At 37.0% G+C, this 18,078-nt stretch overlaps 1 protein-coding gene across 1 annotated transcript in view; it reads right to left on the bottom strand.

Annotated features, from left to right (window-relative positions):
• The window catches only part of LOC150104294 (uncharacterized), a 636,238-nt gene that overhangs the window by 135,386 nt on the left and 482,774 nt on the right, over positions 1 to 18,078 (bottom strand). Inside the window, exons 41-42 of the mRNA XM_090396452.1 lie at positions 9,317 to 9,517; positions 547 to 791 (exon numbers count right to left, since the gene is read on the bottom strand). Coding sequence (XP_090252578.1) covers positions 547 to 791; positions 9,317 to 9,517 — 446 coding nt within the window. The remainder of the gene's footprint in view (positions 1 to 546; positions 792 to 9,316; positions 9,518 to 18,078) is intronic.

The following is an 18,078-nucleotide window of genomic DNA, read 5'->3' as shown; positions in this document are numbered from 1 at the left end:
TCCTTGGAAGCTGTATAAGAAAAGTGTGTGTGGATGAGGCGTAGGTTTTTATATGGAGAGTGGTGGGTGATTGGAATGCCCTACCTGAAAGTGTGGTAAGTGCAGAGACAATGAATGTATTTAAGTCATGGTATGATGAGCTCTTGACTCCATGGAGGTCTGATAATAATGAATAGTAATGGAAGGTCATACCTTATTATTTATTCATGATTCTTGATAACCTCCTTCTTCTTTACTGCTAACTTACTATGTTAAATGATTCCAAATTTAAAAGTGCAGCAATTATATAAATATACATTAGACTTTTACAATAGAAAACTCCTAGTAACCAAAAAAGTTGTTTGTTACAGTGGAGAGTTTGCACAGCACAGCATTGCACTTTGATTGGAATATTTCAATAGTTTATTATAGCAAATGATTTGTTATAACTGTTTGTTATAGCAAAAGTCAACTACAGTTATAATCCAGAACTTCATACAAAAATCATATGACTTATAAGCAAAACTTCATATTTTTTTGTATAATAGAAAAAACAACAACAAATACCTGACACTAAGCCATTCTTTTCTGTAATCCTTACAGATCTCAAATCATCTGTAAATCGTGGTTCTTCCCATGTGATTTTTGTAGACTTTTTATTACTAATAATCCATTTATCAACAGGACAGTGCAGGATTTGAGGTGGAGTTTTATCTTTATGTAAAATGTGGCAATTTTCTCCTGTGTACCCTACAGGACATATGCGTTCACCGCATACACCAGGACTTTGCCTCTCTACTGTTCCATCAACTCTGTAAATAAATTTTTTTAAAAAATTCTTCTTTTAATTGATGACTATTTATCATTAAATATCTTATGACTAAATCACATATAACAGCACAGCATATATTTTGCATCTTTCATCTATATTTGTTTTTATATCAACCTCACCCCACACACAATAAATTATTCCAACTCATAAACACACAATTGATAGAAAAACCTATAATATAACACACTGAATGTGGACAAGAGATTAGAGAGAAGGAAGAATTTTTTATGTTTCATGAACAGATGAAAGTCATAATCTCCTTGGGGAAAATGGTATGGAGAAGGCTGTTCCTAAGAGAATAAAGCACTGCATATGTAATGAAAGAGGAGGACATGAGAAATTAGTTTGATAGGTTAGAAGCTAAACTGTGAATGGATAGTGACCATTCACAAGTGGTTAAGTTTATATATTTACAGAAAAAAGAATAGGGGAATATAGAACGGAGCAGTAAGTGAAATGCACTGCCTGACGATGTGAAATGTGAACATGTTGAATGAGTTTAAAGCAATTTGATGAGCACTGTGTGTAATGGTGTGTTGTGTACCTTTCACAATGAGTATTTTGGCTCCATGTAGGTTTATGTTAATAATAATAATAGCATACTAAACATTTTCCCCTCCACCAAAGTGACTATTCCTACACGAGGACATTTCTGCCACCATTCACCCTGGCAATTCTAGTTTCCTTTCCTGGAGAACAACAATCTCTTTGGAAGACTGTATCCTGTCTTTCTAAGTTCAAATGCAGCCCATCTCTCGCATATAGTTCCTGGACTGTGTCCAGAGGGAGGCTGTGGGGACAGGGGCACTGTCAAGGTCATGTTATGGTTTAGAGACTGGATACTCTCTGTATGGGCATCATGTTCAAGATTATTTTTCTCCCACTGCATGTTCACCTTCTCATTTTCTCATCACCTTTTGAAACATTAAATATGAAACTAAGTCTGAATACGTATAGTGTCTCTGTGATTAAATTAAAAAATAAACCTATATCCAAAATTTCCACCCCAAAAACTTCAAAATCTCACAAAAACCTTTCACATTCACTTAACCAACATCCGTGGCATTAACAATAACTTAAATGATTCACATCATCACATTGTCATCCAAATCTGATGTTCTGTTTCTGTTCAAATTATACCCTGTATGATTATTTCCACCATACATTTGCCTTTGTGCATTCTGCCATTTCTTGCCAAAGGATGTTTAAGCTAGAAGCTCATCTTTTTTTTTTTTTTACCTCCTATGGGTTAAAATTTCTTTGCCACATTTCATTTCATTCATCTGCTGCCTATACCATTCTCCCAATTCTGAAAATCATTCTGACCTCTTTGACTTCTTATCTTTGAAGCTCGATTTCATAAGTTCAAATTTCCAAACAGTGAAGTCATCTTTCTCGATGTTCACAATTCTAAATGCCCCCCCCCCCTTTTTTTTCCTCGAATTTAACTGACTAAGCTGGAAGAGAGGCAGAAATTTCTGCTATAAGCAGAAATGATTTAAAGCAGATCATTTACCTCCCTACCAGAATCCCTGATAATTCTCTTCAATCACCCAACACTCTGGATCTCCTCCTAACTAGTTTTTCTAAGTAATCCCAGGTTCAGGTAACTGCTCCTCTTGGTTATTCAAATCCAGTTTCATCTCTGGCAGAATTCCTTCCTTCAGCCATTCACAACCTCACATACTCGGACATTACAATAATGCCAAGTGGGAGGACTTATGTGACATTTACTCCTCTTTTCCGTGGTCAGACTACTGTTTTCCTCATATCCGGACACATGTTGGAATGGAGCTTTCATTCCTCACACTGTTCAAATTTTCCACCACATATCTAAAACCATGGTTCTCCAAGAAGTGTAACAGGGCTGTCCAAGAAAAGTAGACAGCCCATCACAAGTGGCTTGAGACCAAAACCAGCTTCTGTCACAGCCAACAGAGATGCCCACAACACTTGTTAGACTACCATTAAAAGAGCAAATGCAAAAAATATGCTGCTTGTGCCACTAGCAATTGTTACTTCTGGTTCCCTCACGAAAGCTGTCAGGTGCAACTTTTGTCCATCTATGCTTTCTCCTCTACCTCACTCTAATAGTATCATTGTATCTTCACCTAAAGACAAGGCTAATGTCCTAGTTTCATTCTTTTCTTCTAACTCCTCCACAGATAAACATGGAAAATTTTCTACTTTGTCTCAAACATTGTATCTCATGTCTCCTATGACCCTTTGCCAGAAAGACATCAGAAGAATCTTGAATAACCTGGATACCACAAAGGCAGCTAGTCTTGAGGGAATCCCACCCATTGTGCTCAAGAGATGTGCTCCTAAACTAACACCTGTTCTTTATCATCTGTACAGTTTAGTATACTCAGCCAGGATCCACCTTACAGCATGGAAGCAAGCCAATATATAGTCAGCTCCCCCCCCCACACACACCATACACCAAAGGTGATAAATGTCTATTATCAAGCTAATGACCTATTGCTCTCACCCTGATTTTGTTCTAAGTAATGAAGACGGCTATCAACAGTCAATTTCTTCAACACTTGGAGGACTGCCACCTAATTAGAGATCACAAGTATGGATTTCACTAATCTAGATTCACAGGTCATCTTCTGGCCTACATCATGCACCTCTGGAGTCATTCTATGGAAAGGTTTGCATTGTGCTTGACATCTCCAAGGCCTTTGATAGATATTGAGGGTTTCTCAACAAATTATCATAACATAGTTTGCCTTAGTCTTTGTGTAACTGGATTGCCAGTTTTCTCTCAGATCGATCCCTATGTGTAATGGTGGCTGATGTTGTCTCTTCAGATTTTCCTGTTAATGCAGGTGTCCCTCAGTCATTTCATCCACCCTCTTCCTGATTTTTACAAATACCTGCTATCATCAACTGCAAACCCTATTCATAGCAATGATAGCACTATCCATTCTTTCTACTCATATGGCAAGCCTCGCAGTGCTTAAATACCACAAGCTTCAAGATCATCTGTAATAAGTGCATGCTCTGAACAGTGATCTCCACAGTATCCTTCATTGGGGTGAAAACAACCTAGTTAACTTCAATGCTTCTAAAACACAGTTTTGCTTGCTTCCTTGCAAAAGAGACTTCAGATCTTTTCTATTTACTTTTGAATAATGCTCAGCTCAACAGTCAAAACAAAATTTCTCTCCTCAGACTGACTTGTCCTCCAAACCTTTCCTGGCATAATCATATCACTTCCACAGCATCATCAGCTTCCAAAAAAACTTGGCATCTTTTTTCCACTCAAGATCTTCTTTTCTGAACAGTTACTTACTCTGTATAAATCCTAAATCTGGCCAACCTTGGAATACTGTTCTCATTTGGGGGTGGAACACCTAAGATCCCCCTAAAAATTCTTGATGCTGTTCAGAAAAGGGCAGTTTGGGTGATTAATTAATTATTAATTTCTTACAGACTCTCTTCATCCACTTTTCCATAGAAGATCAGTTTTGGCATTTTGTCTCTTCTACATATATTTCCATGGCCATTGTTCAGCAGAACTAGCATGCATTATGCTTCCCATTTCTGCCAATCTGCAGGAACTTGAACAACTGCTACTCAACATCCTTCACAGTCAAACTGCATCCTCACTGAACCTGCTGCTACCAGTCATTTTTCTTTCCCTCCACTTCAGTTCTATGAAACGGTTTTCCCCATGAAGCATTTCCAAAAGGACTACAACCTCCAGCAGTTCAAGAAGAATATAAACAGATTACTCAGCTCCTGTCCACACAGGCCATTTATTTGCTATAGGCTCTTCTGCCTTTTGTGTGTGGGAATAATATACATAAACTATCATCACTTCTCCAGAAAGCATTCCTCTGACATTCTCATTCACACACCACAAATCATTAATCTCCATACATCACATCTCTCACTGTCTCCTCTGACACTCTCAACTTTCTCCCATTTCCTGGTTACCCCATTTTCTCTCTTTCTATCATTCCCAAACTCTCTCACTCCTTCCAAGTCTCCTAATCTCTCCCTTCTTCTCTCAATACCTCTCTCTCCCCAAGCATCCTACCGTCCAAATGTGCCACACTTCCACCTACTCATTTCTGACACAATGCTGCCACTTCTGCTGAAACCAGATATACTGTTACCGATACCACCCAACTCTTCTTAATGCCTACATTTTATGCACACAAGCACTCCATCTCTTACTGGTCACATTTTTAATTGCTAAGATGCAATGATCCACAAGCAAAGCATGCTACAAAATTCTGTAGGATACTGTGCAGAATGTAATTCCTAAATGGTGGCAGGATGGGCAATAATACATCAGCTAACTGTATTATTGCCTAACATGTCATAAATATAGTGGCTGCCATTATTGAAAAGTATGGTAGAATGCACACAGACAAGATATATATATATATATAAATAATTTAGAACTCTAAAAACTTCAAAATATAAACTCTCCACACTCAATAATGACCAATCCAGAAAAGAGACTGCCTGCATTGTAAATAAATATAATAATTAATAATGAAACAAATCTTTTTTCCTTCCACCACATTGTTGATACTACTGCAAACTTTGCCACTTGATATATTCAAAACAACAGAAAACATCACTGATTTTGTGAATAAAATTCTGAAAAGACAATTATGACATCACATTAAGTCTTGAACTTGTTTTGATTGGTGAAGCAATGTCATGTCATAAAAGGAAGCCAAATCTTCACTAGATCAATTGGATATTTAGAACGAATACCTAAAGCTCTTATACTCAGTGTCAGACTCGATGGAGACTATAAATAATAATATAGGCGAGTTGAATTCATAAATAAGATTGATCAATTCTCAGAAGTTTGGAACATAAATTAATTTGTTTTTTTTCTATGTACCTATAATAGATTTATACTTAGAATTTTAGAGATTACTTGAAATTTTAGTAGAGTACAGTGGAACCTCGGTTGTCGAACATAATTTGTTCCTAAAGGCTGTTCGGAAACCGATTTGTTTGAAAACTGAAACATTTTCAGTTTTCAAACATTTTACATTAAAATGGATTATTCCATTTTAATGTAAAATGGAATAATCCATTCCCAAACCCCAGATGATTGCTTATTTAAACCTTTACACAGTACTTCATGCATAAAATCGCATACAAAAATAATGAAAATGCATCAAATCTTACATAAAAAGAATAAACACAATAAATAGATAAAATATAGACGAAAAAGGGTGATCTCTTTCCACAAAACTTTGCACCTCATCCCATTTGACACACATTTCTTTGATCAAAGAACTAGGAATTCTCCCTTCCTTCTTCTATCTCTGAAAACATTTTTTCAACCACCATCTTTTGCTGTTCCTTCTGAAAGTGCTCCAATTCTTCCATGGTGAGCTTATTCCTGTGGTCCTCCACATCAGCATTGCCAACTTCCAAGCTCATGCTTTTGCCCAGAGACACAACAGAAACATACTCAGCCTCAAAGCCCTCAATATCTCTGCGTGTGCTAAAATCTGGCTACAATTTCCTCCAGGGCGAGTTTACGATCCTGTATTCACTTGCACCCAGGCTTTGTCAAGAATATTAGCAATGGAGGATATTGAAGTGATTTTTCCAGAATTCTCTGAGTGTTAATTCTTTGTCAGAAGTCACTTCAAAACAGTGCTTTGGTGTAGAGTTTCTTAAAGTTCGAAATGACCTGCTGGTCCGTGGGCTGGATTAGAGGAGGCGTGTTAGGGGACAGGAACTTCACTGTGATAAAAATCAAACTCCTCCACCAACTCGTCCTCCAAGCCTGGAGGGTGAGCAGGAGCATTGTCCATCACAAGAAGGCATTTTAATGGCAATTTTTTTTTGAAGATATTTTCTCACATTTGGGGCAAAGACTTCATGGATCCACTGAATAAAAAAATTATCTGGTTACCCAAGCCTTACTATTGTAAAATTTGATGCAACATCATAAATCTTAGAATGTTTAATTGCATCGATTTTACAGGAGTCACATCCGAAATTCAAAGAATTGTAAAATTGTATATAAGAGATGTAAACAATAATATCAGCCCATATAAAATTTACATGATACTGTAGATAGAAGATATATAAGTGTGTAATCAAAAGAAAATCCCTTAGAGATCAGAAGTAAGTTAGAATTATCTACATAAGTAATACAAAATGCCCATCTGTAGAAATCCCAAGGAATTAAACATGCTAAAATAAAGTAAACAATATCTAAAAATAGAAGTTTAGGGGCAATTACCTTAGAGTTCAGAAATATATTTGATGTATCACTTGGTATAGGGTAGAATGGAAACCCACTGTAACCAAAGCAATCCGACACTGCCATCAAGGTCGATAGTAGAAGGGGCAGTATACATCAGAAGCTGTTATGCTATGCTGAAAAAGGGATTAAACTACACTTCAGGGAGATAGAAGTCGGAACTTTCTAGAAGGAAAGGAGTTAGCACGTGATAGGTACGGGGATCTCAGACCTTAGTTCAAGGTTTGCGTGGGAATATTTGGGGTCTAAGAAACTTCGTGCAAGGTCCAGAGAGGCGAAATAAAAAGGTCAGGAATGGACTAAGGTGGATCGACTTGGAGAGATCCGACACCAGGAGAAAAGAGGGGAGTCGATCCATGGACTAAGTATGATCCCGGATGAAGTCATGGAGGGTAATCGGAGGTGAAACCTTGTAGAGCAGCCCAGGACCAAGATGACCTCACGTCCGAGTGCCTACTATGCCGAAAGATCGCGCTCCAGCCCTATGAGTAATTCCAGAGGAGAATACAGTGTCCATGATGCGTCTGAAGCGATAACAATAGAGGGAGATCCAGAATAAGCCCAAAGAGAAGATACGATTAAAGTGCAATTGTGCCTATGAAAGAATTAATGTCAGTCGAAAACTTTCTCTTAATTTATGATGTGAGGGACTGTTTCGGATAGACTGAATTCATAGGATTGAAAGATGTAACAGATTGAAAACTAATTCATATGAAGTAAATCTTCTTTTAGAATAATTGAAAAGATGTTAATGAAAGTTTAAGCTTGCGTTGCATTACATTGAAATGGTTTAAAAGAGCTGATAAGAAAATTATAGAATTTAGAATTGTAATGGTGTGAAAGGTTGATTGCTAGGTGAGTGTTACATTCTTTTTGTGAAAGTTAGAATTGGAGATTTTTACTTGTCAATGCATGATAATTCCTAGATTGTAAATGGGCTGATAGTTATTTGATATATAGAATAAATTGTTTGATGATTTACGCCTTTGATGTTTATAACTTGCCTAAGAGTTGTTCTATATGATGTTTTAATCTTGATGCTTAACCTTGAGAGATAATGATAGTAACATCATTTAAGTGTATACATTGTATTACTGTCTAAGTGTGAATAAACATGTTTGTTTTATTTATAAGAAGTGCCGTCTGATCTTTTTAGCAACTGCACTGTTCCCAAATAAACCCGATCCTGTAAGCGGGAAAGAAATTAAACCTTGGTGCGAATTTTAAGTTAGGAGTTAGCCACGACTGTAATTAACTGTATAGAGGTGCTTTACTGGAGGTGTAATTAATTTCTTATACCAATTAGAGATTTTTAGTGGTGCAGTCTGGAATAATCAAATAAATTTCTAGAAATCTCAAGTATAAGTTTAATACACTGAAAGTAGAAAAAAGGAATTAAGATTGACTGACTATATAGTAAGGTAACAGATAAGGATAAAGTATAATAAAGTTAACGAATGAGAATATAGTGACAAGTCTAAAGAAATCGATAGACAGATAAAAGGAAACATAGATATTTTACAGAGGAGTAGAAAACAGTATAGAAATATTACAAAGGCGCAGTAACAGAAACATAAGTATATAATAAATTAAATAAAAGATAAGAACCTCCAAGAAATATTACACTATTAGCACCACTCGTAATAGGGTTTTTTAAACAGGTCATCATGTAATTGCCTTGCTTTTTCACAAATTACAGCATAAGAAACACTATGACCAGCGCTAACTGTTTCTCGTTTATCCAAATCAGCAACAATTTTTCCACTTTTTCAATCGTCTGAGATCTTTGTTTAGTAAGAACTTTCACTCCTTTTGCAACATCAGCTCCCTTGATCGTCTTTTTATTTTTGAGTATTGTACAGATCATTGATATCGGCATACCGAACTGCATAGCAAGACCTGAGACACGAACATGCTGGTGCATGTAGTATGCAGCCTCCCTCGATGAGTCGCTGACTTTCTGGAGATCTCTTTTAATAATAATAATGTCTCAGACTGATAACACTAATATACAAGTAGTTCTCTCCCACTATCATCAGAATCAAGATGATACCTGGTAGACCAAGTGATGGTCAAGTGCTATTTTAATTTAAAAGATCGTTTAAATTCAGAAATATTTAAAAAACATGATCTGATAAAACTGCATCGTAACATTTTTAATACAATTTTTAAATTGCAACCTTGAAATTAACATTTTAACTGTATTTAAACAATGTATAATAAAGTATGTTTGAATTCTGTACCTGTCATAACCAGTCCATCTCAAAAGCAATCCATTATGTAAAACAGGACTACTTTTGCAGTTGCGAAACTGGATGGGTATTTCAGATGTAACATCTAATGTGCGGTCCCAGATGTTTACCCGACTGATGCGTCCATGAAATCCTGCTTTTGGCGATGCTTTATTTTCATCATTAAGAGGAGCTCCGAGACTTACCCATCCACTATTAAAAGAGAATTTATATGGCAAACATTGAAAAAAAAAATACGTTATTTAATTTTAATTTTTAGAATACTTACATATATATATATATATATACAGTATATATATATATTCATGTAGAAAAACTTTTATAGCAGTACAAAGTTTTCATGTGCTTTATAATTTCTAGAATACACTTCAAATACAATATAATATGAAGACTTAATTTTAATAAACTAATATTGTATTAAGACACCATTGATCACTGGTAGCCATAATGACCAGGAATTGGAAGGACAGTTTAGGTTGCAGAGTTTTTCATCTTAAAAACAGCCAGGGATGCAGACAACTGATGACAATTAGGTTATATGAAGTCAAATCAGGATGAGCAAATGTATTAAGGAGAAGATGAGATAATATTAACATTTGGTGAAACATCAAATGTTAATATTATCAAATGAGAATATTAACATTTGATGTTTCACTAGTGAATTAAGCTGGCATAATCAAGCGATCAGAAACATGGAGTACACAAATGGCTCAATGTGCCTAACCAAATCTAATGTGTGAGGTGACCTTGTTTATGTTAACCATTCAGATTTATGAAGTGTGGGCATCAAATCAAATCTTCTCCAAGGTAAGTCATTTGCTCAGCTGAGTTATTTAAATTTTAGAGGATTTTTACAGCTTCCAGAAAAAGTTTTTGGGATCTATATAGCTGATTTGTTTTCTTCCAATTATTCAAATCTGATGAAAGGCTAAGCTAGTTTGGTGATTTTTCATATCCAATCTTTTTCTTTCTTACTACATGTAATAAAGACCATTCCTTCCTTCCTTCCTGTGTGTTCTAAGTATCCCACTTTCCACCTATTCTGGGCATATTATCCAGATTAGTATGGACTGAAATAATTAGAAAAAACGGCACAAAATTTCATTATTAAATGAAATTGAACACTATTCTGATACTGCAAAATTTCAGTGATACCTATTAAGTGTAAGTACAGAGAGAGATAGTGCTATACTAGTTACCCTAAGTGATAGATCAAGCTATTAAATTCTAAAAATGAAACTCAAACCAACTACAAATAATTATCAACATGTCCCACAACTACTTTCCATAAACCTGGAGCACTGCTTGGTCCAATATCATGTCTGATATTGAACTACAAGTCTGACATATAAAATAGAAAAATACCTGGCATTTTGACTGAACAAACATATAAGCCAGCCATTGTCTTATATCAAAAATAAAGAATATAAAGCACTTTTTAAGCCCATTACCAAAATTTAAATCTAGATAATACACATCACTAAATTTTGACTGCAGCTAATGACACTTCAAAACTACCAATATCTATAATTACAATAAATAAAATAAATATAAGATGTTCTATTTTGGCAAAAGTGATCAGAAGGAAGATGCGATAGCATTTAACACCAAACACAAAGATAAAATTCTTGATTGGCAGGGTAGACAACTTCAGGTAGTCACATATGGGAAATGCAATTGAAACTTAATTGTCCTTGCTTATGGTTTCATAGATGGTTCTTCTAAGGAAGAAGTGAAGGAATTTTTTGAGTTATTACAAAAAAAAATTTTTTTTTAAATTAAAATCTGATGTCCGTAGATGCCATATGGTCACTCCTGTACCTCACTAGGTTTTGGGGGTAAAGCCTTCTGCTAGAAGTGGTGTTGCAGATATCCTTTCCACACAGAGTTAGTAGGACAATCACAAACATCCATTCCCATGGTGAGATTCAAACCCACAGCTTCTTGGCTGGACAGCAGATGTGCTAACCACTCGGCCAATCAGGTCTGCTATTACAAAAGGCAGTTGATTTATTGTTATTAGCATCTGACCTCCATGGAGTTAGAGACTCATCATGGGAGATCAGATGTTAATAATAATAATAAATCACCTGCCTTCTGTAATAGCCGGCCTGGTTGGCCAAGAATGGTTAGCATATCTGCTCTCCCATTCTATGAAAAATCTCTTCCATGTCAATCTCTGACTAGCTTATATGTCTCAATCGTGCCCCCCCTCCCTCCTATTCATGAAGCTTTGCAATTTACATTCTCTCAATCTGTCCTTGTACTCCACATTCCAAAGACCACTGATCACCTTTGTGAATCTTCTCTGGACTCTCTAACATATCCTTGTCACCATGAACACCCGGTGACCAAATCTGTGCACAATAATCCATATAAGGCCTTATACAATGGCATCATAACCTCTTCATTTCTACGTGTCAGGATCCTCCGCATCATTGCCATTATCTGATGTGATGTCTTCACAACTTGTGTAATGTGGTCCCTGAAGTTCAGGTCCTTGTCCACCACCACTCCCAGATCTCTCATCTCCTCTACCTCCATTAAAGTTTCTCCACCAAGTGTATACTTTGCATCCCATCATTGCTTACCAAATTTCCAAACACTTTGTAATATTCATCATAAAATATTATTACCAGAATCACTTATGTTTAATTATAATATCATTATTTGTGAAATTTTCAGCTAAGTTTCAAAGCCATTGTCAATACAGTTATAGAAAAACACTAAAAAGAACAACAATTCAATTGAAAGCACATGATTTTTAGTGTTTTCCTATAACTGTATTGACAATGGCTTTGAAACTTAGCCAAAAATTTTATAAATAAGGACAGTAAAATTAAATGTAAGTAATTCTGGTAATAATATTTTATGATGAATGCTTCCTCTTATGCCTCGATTTTAAGACGAATAACTTTTTAATATTGAACTGACAATTCCACTTACCTGCCTAAGCCATTATATCTGCCTGACTCTGCATTGCTCTCTCCAATTTTACATCTCATCTGCAAATATTAGGAAAGAATGTGATACTGCATTCAGAAATGTGTTCACAAAGCTAATCCTAGTGTGGTATAGTCACTTAAACAGAATGGGAAGGGAAAGGAAAGCAAAGTAGGTGTGTGTGATGCCAAATGATATGAAAAGACTAGGAGGAAGACCAAGAACTAGGTGAATTAGTACCTGAGAAGACCAAAATACAAGATCTAACACTAAAGTCTTGACAGATTATTATCAAACCTTCAGGGAATTAAGGACTTATCAAGAGAGGCTTTACCCACCTTAGCTGTCGTACCTTCTTTTAAAGTCATTCACTGGATGCACTCACTACTTCAGCAGCCAAAGCTCTCATCCCTTTTTAACTGCACTCTCAAACTTAACTTCCAAGGAAGTCCACTTGTCCTCTCCCTACCTTCCATATAGTGAATAATTTTTTAAACCGATATCCTATAACGTCCTCTCAAAATTTTATAAATTTCTATCATATCACCCCTCTTTCTCCTATCTACCAGTGTCTGAAGTCCACAGAATATTAATCTATCCTCATAATCCATATTCCACAATCCCAATATCATCTTACACTCTTTCCACAGCTTTATTCCCTAGGAACCAAGGAGACCAAATCTGCATACAGAAGTACAGATGCAGTTGTATCAAGGCCTTGTAAAGAGGTAAAATGATTCTATGTCCTTATATGCCAGTGTTTCCACATTGTAATTATCCTCTAAAATGTATTTGCCGTTTTTGCTATATGGATCCTACTAAGTGCATGGCTTCATACTTACTAACACTGAATTGATAGCCATTATCATTTGTCAGTACTTCTAGACTATTCAAATCACCCTATAAATGCTGTATATCAGTAGCACAATTGTCCTGTCTATCTTTGCATTATCAGCAAACAATTGAATATTGCCTATCAGGCTCTTTCCAGTATCATTAATATTTAGATAAACAACAATGGTGCAAGGACTGATTCTGGGATATATCAATGGTGTCACCTTAAATCTGGCAGATTCCCACTCCTTATATTACTATTACTATTATTACGGGCAACTCCAGGGAGTCATTAGACTCATCGAGGGAGGCCCCAAATCATATTCATCACAACTATTTGACATTCATACAGTATCTATCATACCTCGCCTTAAACTCATTCACTGTCACAGCATCCACCACAGACTCAGGGAGCGCATTCCACTCATTCACTACTCTAAAAGTAAAGAACCCAGCTCTAACACCTTTACTAACCACACTTTTGCCCAGTTTCCATGGATGTCCCCTAGTCCTCCCACAACCAGCCCTGTTCTCAAAAATATCTTCTGAATTAATTTTATAGAAACCCTTCAGTAATTTGAATGTCTCAATCATATCTCCCCTCTTCCGCCTATCAACCAATTTCTGCAACCCACAAATCCTCAACCTGTTCTCATACGGTTCATTCCACAGACCTGCTATCATCTTGGTCACTCGCCTCTGGATCCTATCCACCTCCTCCCCATCAAGAAGAAACCTAGGTGACCAAATCTGAGCACAGTAGTCTAGATGGGGTCTTATCAAGGCTCGATAGAGAGGAACAATAACCTGCTTGTCAACGTATTCTTCAGCAACCAAGTGATTTGATGAGCTGTTTTGGTCACTTTTGCAATGTGTCCCCTAAATTTCAATTCCTTATCTACCAACACTCCTAAATCTCGTGCCTCATCAATTTCCTGGAGCAGGGTTCCACCAATGCAGTAAACTGCCGCCAATCTTTTCACCCCAAAATGCATAACCTTACATTTTGCCACATTAAACTGACATCCATTCTCCTTAGCCCAGACCTCCAATCTATCCAAATCATCCTGCAAAATTTTGACGTCATCTGCATTCACTATTGCCCTACCCAACTTCGCATCATCAGCAAACAAATGAACTGTTAATCTCAGATCATTTCCTATATCATTTATGAACAAATTAAACAGCAGTGGTCCAAGAACAGATCCTTGTGGCACACCACTAGTCACAGGCCGTCTTGTGGACTCTACTCCCGAGTAAACCACTCTCTGATATCTCTCCGTCAACCACCCTCCTATCCATCTCACCAACCCTATGTACATTCCCATATGCTGCAATTTACTGATTAGAATTCCATGTGGAATCCTGTCAAAGGCCTTGGCAAGGTCCAGTAGAATCACCGTAAACCCATTACCCTTATCCAGTTCAGCCGTCACTGTGTTATAATACGTGAGCAGGTTACTGAGGCATGACCTACCCTTCACAAAACCATGCTGTCCCCGATACAGTATCCCATTTTCTTCTATCCAATCTTGTATTTTCCTCTTGACTATTTTCTCTAAGACCTTGACAATGATTCCTGATATGCTAATCGGTCGGTAATTTACAACAGCAGTCTTGGAACCACCTTTATGCAGTGGAACTATTTTCCCCTCTTTCCACCCGCTTGGGACTAACCCAGACCCGAGACTCAAATTAAACAAAATGGTCAAGGGTACTGACAATTCTTTAGCTGCTTCTCGTACAACACGAGCTGGTATACCATCCAATCCCACAGATGTATTGACATTGAGGTTATGCAATAGACTACTCACCTCCACTTCATTAACCACAATTCCCGTATAATCTACTGGTTTATTCGTTTCTGCAATGTCACCACCTGGATGATATACTTTTGCAAAGTGCTCACTCAGTAACTCAACTATCTCAACTGATTCAGTTACCTCCCTACCATCGGCATTCTTTAAAATCAATCTGCCATGTACATTTTTCCTTTTACTTGCTACATATCTAAAAAACTGTTTAGGATTCTCTTTAGCCTGCATGGCCAATGTTCTTTCGTAATCCTTTTTTGCTTTTCTTACCACACTCGTCACCCTTCTGGCCTGCGCTTTATACCGTTCATGTGCCTGCCGGTCACCCTTCTCCTTAAATTCCCTCCATAGTTGTTTCTTTTTTTGCAACTCAAGCTTAATGGTGTTATTCATCCATTTAACCCCTACTTCATTTATTATTCGGACTCTAGGTATACAGTCAGCCATTGCTTCATGCAAGCACTTCTTAACTACCTCCCATGCACTATCAACTACTAGTCCTTGCAGTTGTACATGCCATGGCACTGAACCAATCAAACTCCTAAGCTTGTCATACTTTCCAGCCCGATAATTCCACATGTACCCTGTCTTAATTGAAAATTCTACACCTTTAGCCATCTCCCAAGTTAAGACCCTATGATCACTCTCACCGATTGGTGGCAATGTGGTCATATTTGTTACAGCCAAATCCTCAGATGTAATTACTAGGTCAAGCACTCTCTGACCCCTAGTATTTTCCATTACATGCTGTCGCAGATAGTTATCCCTTAATAACCGCATAAAATCCAGTTCCTTCCTCCCGTGTGTCCTCTCCTCACTCCAATCAATGCGACCATAGTTGAAATCTCCCATAATAATCACCCTCCTTCCACCCATTTCTTCTATTTCCTTGTGCATACTGTCACCACCATCTTTTCCATCACCTGGTCTATAGCAGCACCCAATTGTATATTTAGTTCTGCTAGCCACAATCTCACACCAAATGGCCTCAAATGTGCTCTTTTCTCTATCCTGCAATTCAACTTCTATTCTCCTTGGCTGGAGCTCATCAGCTATCATCAACAATACTCCTCCCCCCATTTTATTCTCTCTGTCATTCCTGAACACACTATACCCATCACATTCAATCCCACTAGTTATATCATCTCTACAGTCAGCCATGTTTCACTAATACCTATAACCTGTGGTCTGGAAGTGCCAACCATGGCCAAAAACTCTTCCTTCTTGTTCCTAATACTCCTAGCATTAGTGTACATTAATTTAAGACCCCCATTAGCCCCAACCCTACCTTGATGCCTTATATTAACTATCCCACTCAGATTTGTTGTCCTTATTTGCTCTGGCATATTATATTCATTCTTACATTCAACTGCCTCCATAAGGACTGTATCTCTACTCCCCCCCCCCCCCCCCCCCCAACAAATCTAGTTTCCCTGAATTTGCACATCCACTACATTCAGCAACACTTTCTCAAGTCTTCTTACACCGTAACCATTCAAATGCAAGCCATCCATCTTATATAGATCCTTTCGCCCATCAAACTCACTCCACAAATTCCACACCACTCGTCATGCATAACCCACGCATAAAGTCGTTTGCAATTATAGCCCTCCTTTTAAACATTTCACTGTCATACCGTGGCAAAAGACTAATCATTCTAACTCTCTCACTCTTTTCTTTTGCTACCTCAAACAATTCATTCAGGTCTTCTATCATTTCCATTTTATCTCCTTTCAAATCATTCGTACCTGCCACAACAATCATTTCTTTCACCCTTTCCTTTTGCTCTCTAAAATGTGTGTGTGTGTGTGTGTGTGTGTGTGTGTGTGTGTGTGTGTGTGTGTGTGTGTGTGTGTGTCTGTGTGTGTGTAAAAAGTATTTTACCTTGGGTATAATAAATGTTAAAAATACCAAGCAATTTTAAACCTGGTTTTACTCCATTTCCCAAGTAAGCAAACAGACAAACAAGTCAAGTTTGCGCCTGCAAGTGATGCAAGTCTAGCTGATCTTACAGGTAGTGCAAGACCAAGGCAACTCGTGGTAAAGGTGGCATAAGCTCTGATCACTAATCTTAATATTTACCCTTAATGCCAAAACACATCTCCAAGAAGGGGATGTATGATGTTTTGTATTAAAGGCAAGGGGGCCACTACCCAGACCGGTTTCGACCTTTATTGAGGTCTCATCAGTGGGATCCAGGCTAGAAATACCAAGATTTTAGTAATACAGAGCTTATAAGTATTTTACCAGAACAAGTTACCATAAGATGTTTTAACCTTATTAAATAAAAATCTCAGAAGGAGATATAAATGTTATTATACCCAAGGTAAAATACTTTCTACATGTTTTAACCTTATTAAATAAAAATCTCAGGAGGAGATATAAATGTTATTATACCCAAGGTAAAATTCTTTCTACATTTATATCTCCTCCTGAGATTTTTATTTAATAAGGTTAAAACATCTTATGGTAACTTGTTCTGGTAAAATACTTATAAGCTCTGTATTACTAAAATCTTGGTATTTCTAGCCTGGCTCCTGCTGATGAGACCTCAATAAAGGTCGAAACCGGTCTGGGTAGTGGCCCCCCCCCCTTGCCTTTAATACAAAACATCATACATCCCCTTCTTGGAGATGTGTTCTGGCATTAAGGGTAAATATTAAGATTAGTGATCAGAGCTTATGCCACCTTTACCATGAGTTGCCTTGGTCTTGCACTACCTGTAGACTGGCATCACTTGCAGGCACAAACTTGACTTGTTTGTCTGTTTGCTTACTTGGGAAATGGAGTAAAACCAGGTTTAAAATTGCTTGGTATTTTTAACATATATATATATATATATATATATTATTAGATCAGAGCTTATGCCACCTTTACCATGAGTTGCCTTGGTCTTGCACTACCTGTAGGATCAGCTAGACTGGCATCACTTGCAGGCGCAAACTTGACTTGTTCGTCTGTTTGCTTACTTGGGAAATGGAGTAAAACCAGGTTTAAAATTGCTTGGTATTTTTAACATATATATATATATATATATATATATATATTGCTTGGTATTTTTAACATATATATATATATATATATGTTAAAAAAATATATATATATGTTAAAAAAATATATATATATATATTGCTTGGTATTTTGCGCCAGTCTAGCTGATCC

The sequence above is a fragment of the Typopeltis vanoorti genome, chromosome 8 (assembly GCF_054136105.1).
Source record: "Typopeltis vanoorti isolate ZY-2024b chromosome 8, IOZ_Tvanoo_1.0, whole genome shotgun sequence".
NCBI lineage: Eukaryota > Metazoa > Arthropoda > Arachnida > Uropygi > Thelyphonidae > Typopeltis > Typopeltis vanoorti.
The sequence above is the reverse complement of the archived record's forward strand: the minus strand, read 5'-3'. Positions and strand labels throughout refer to the sequence as shown.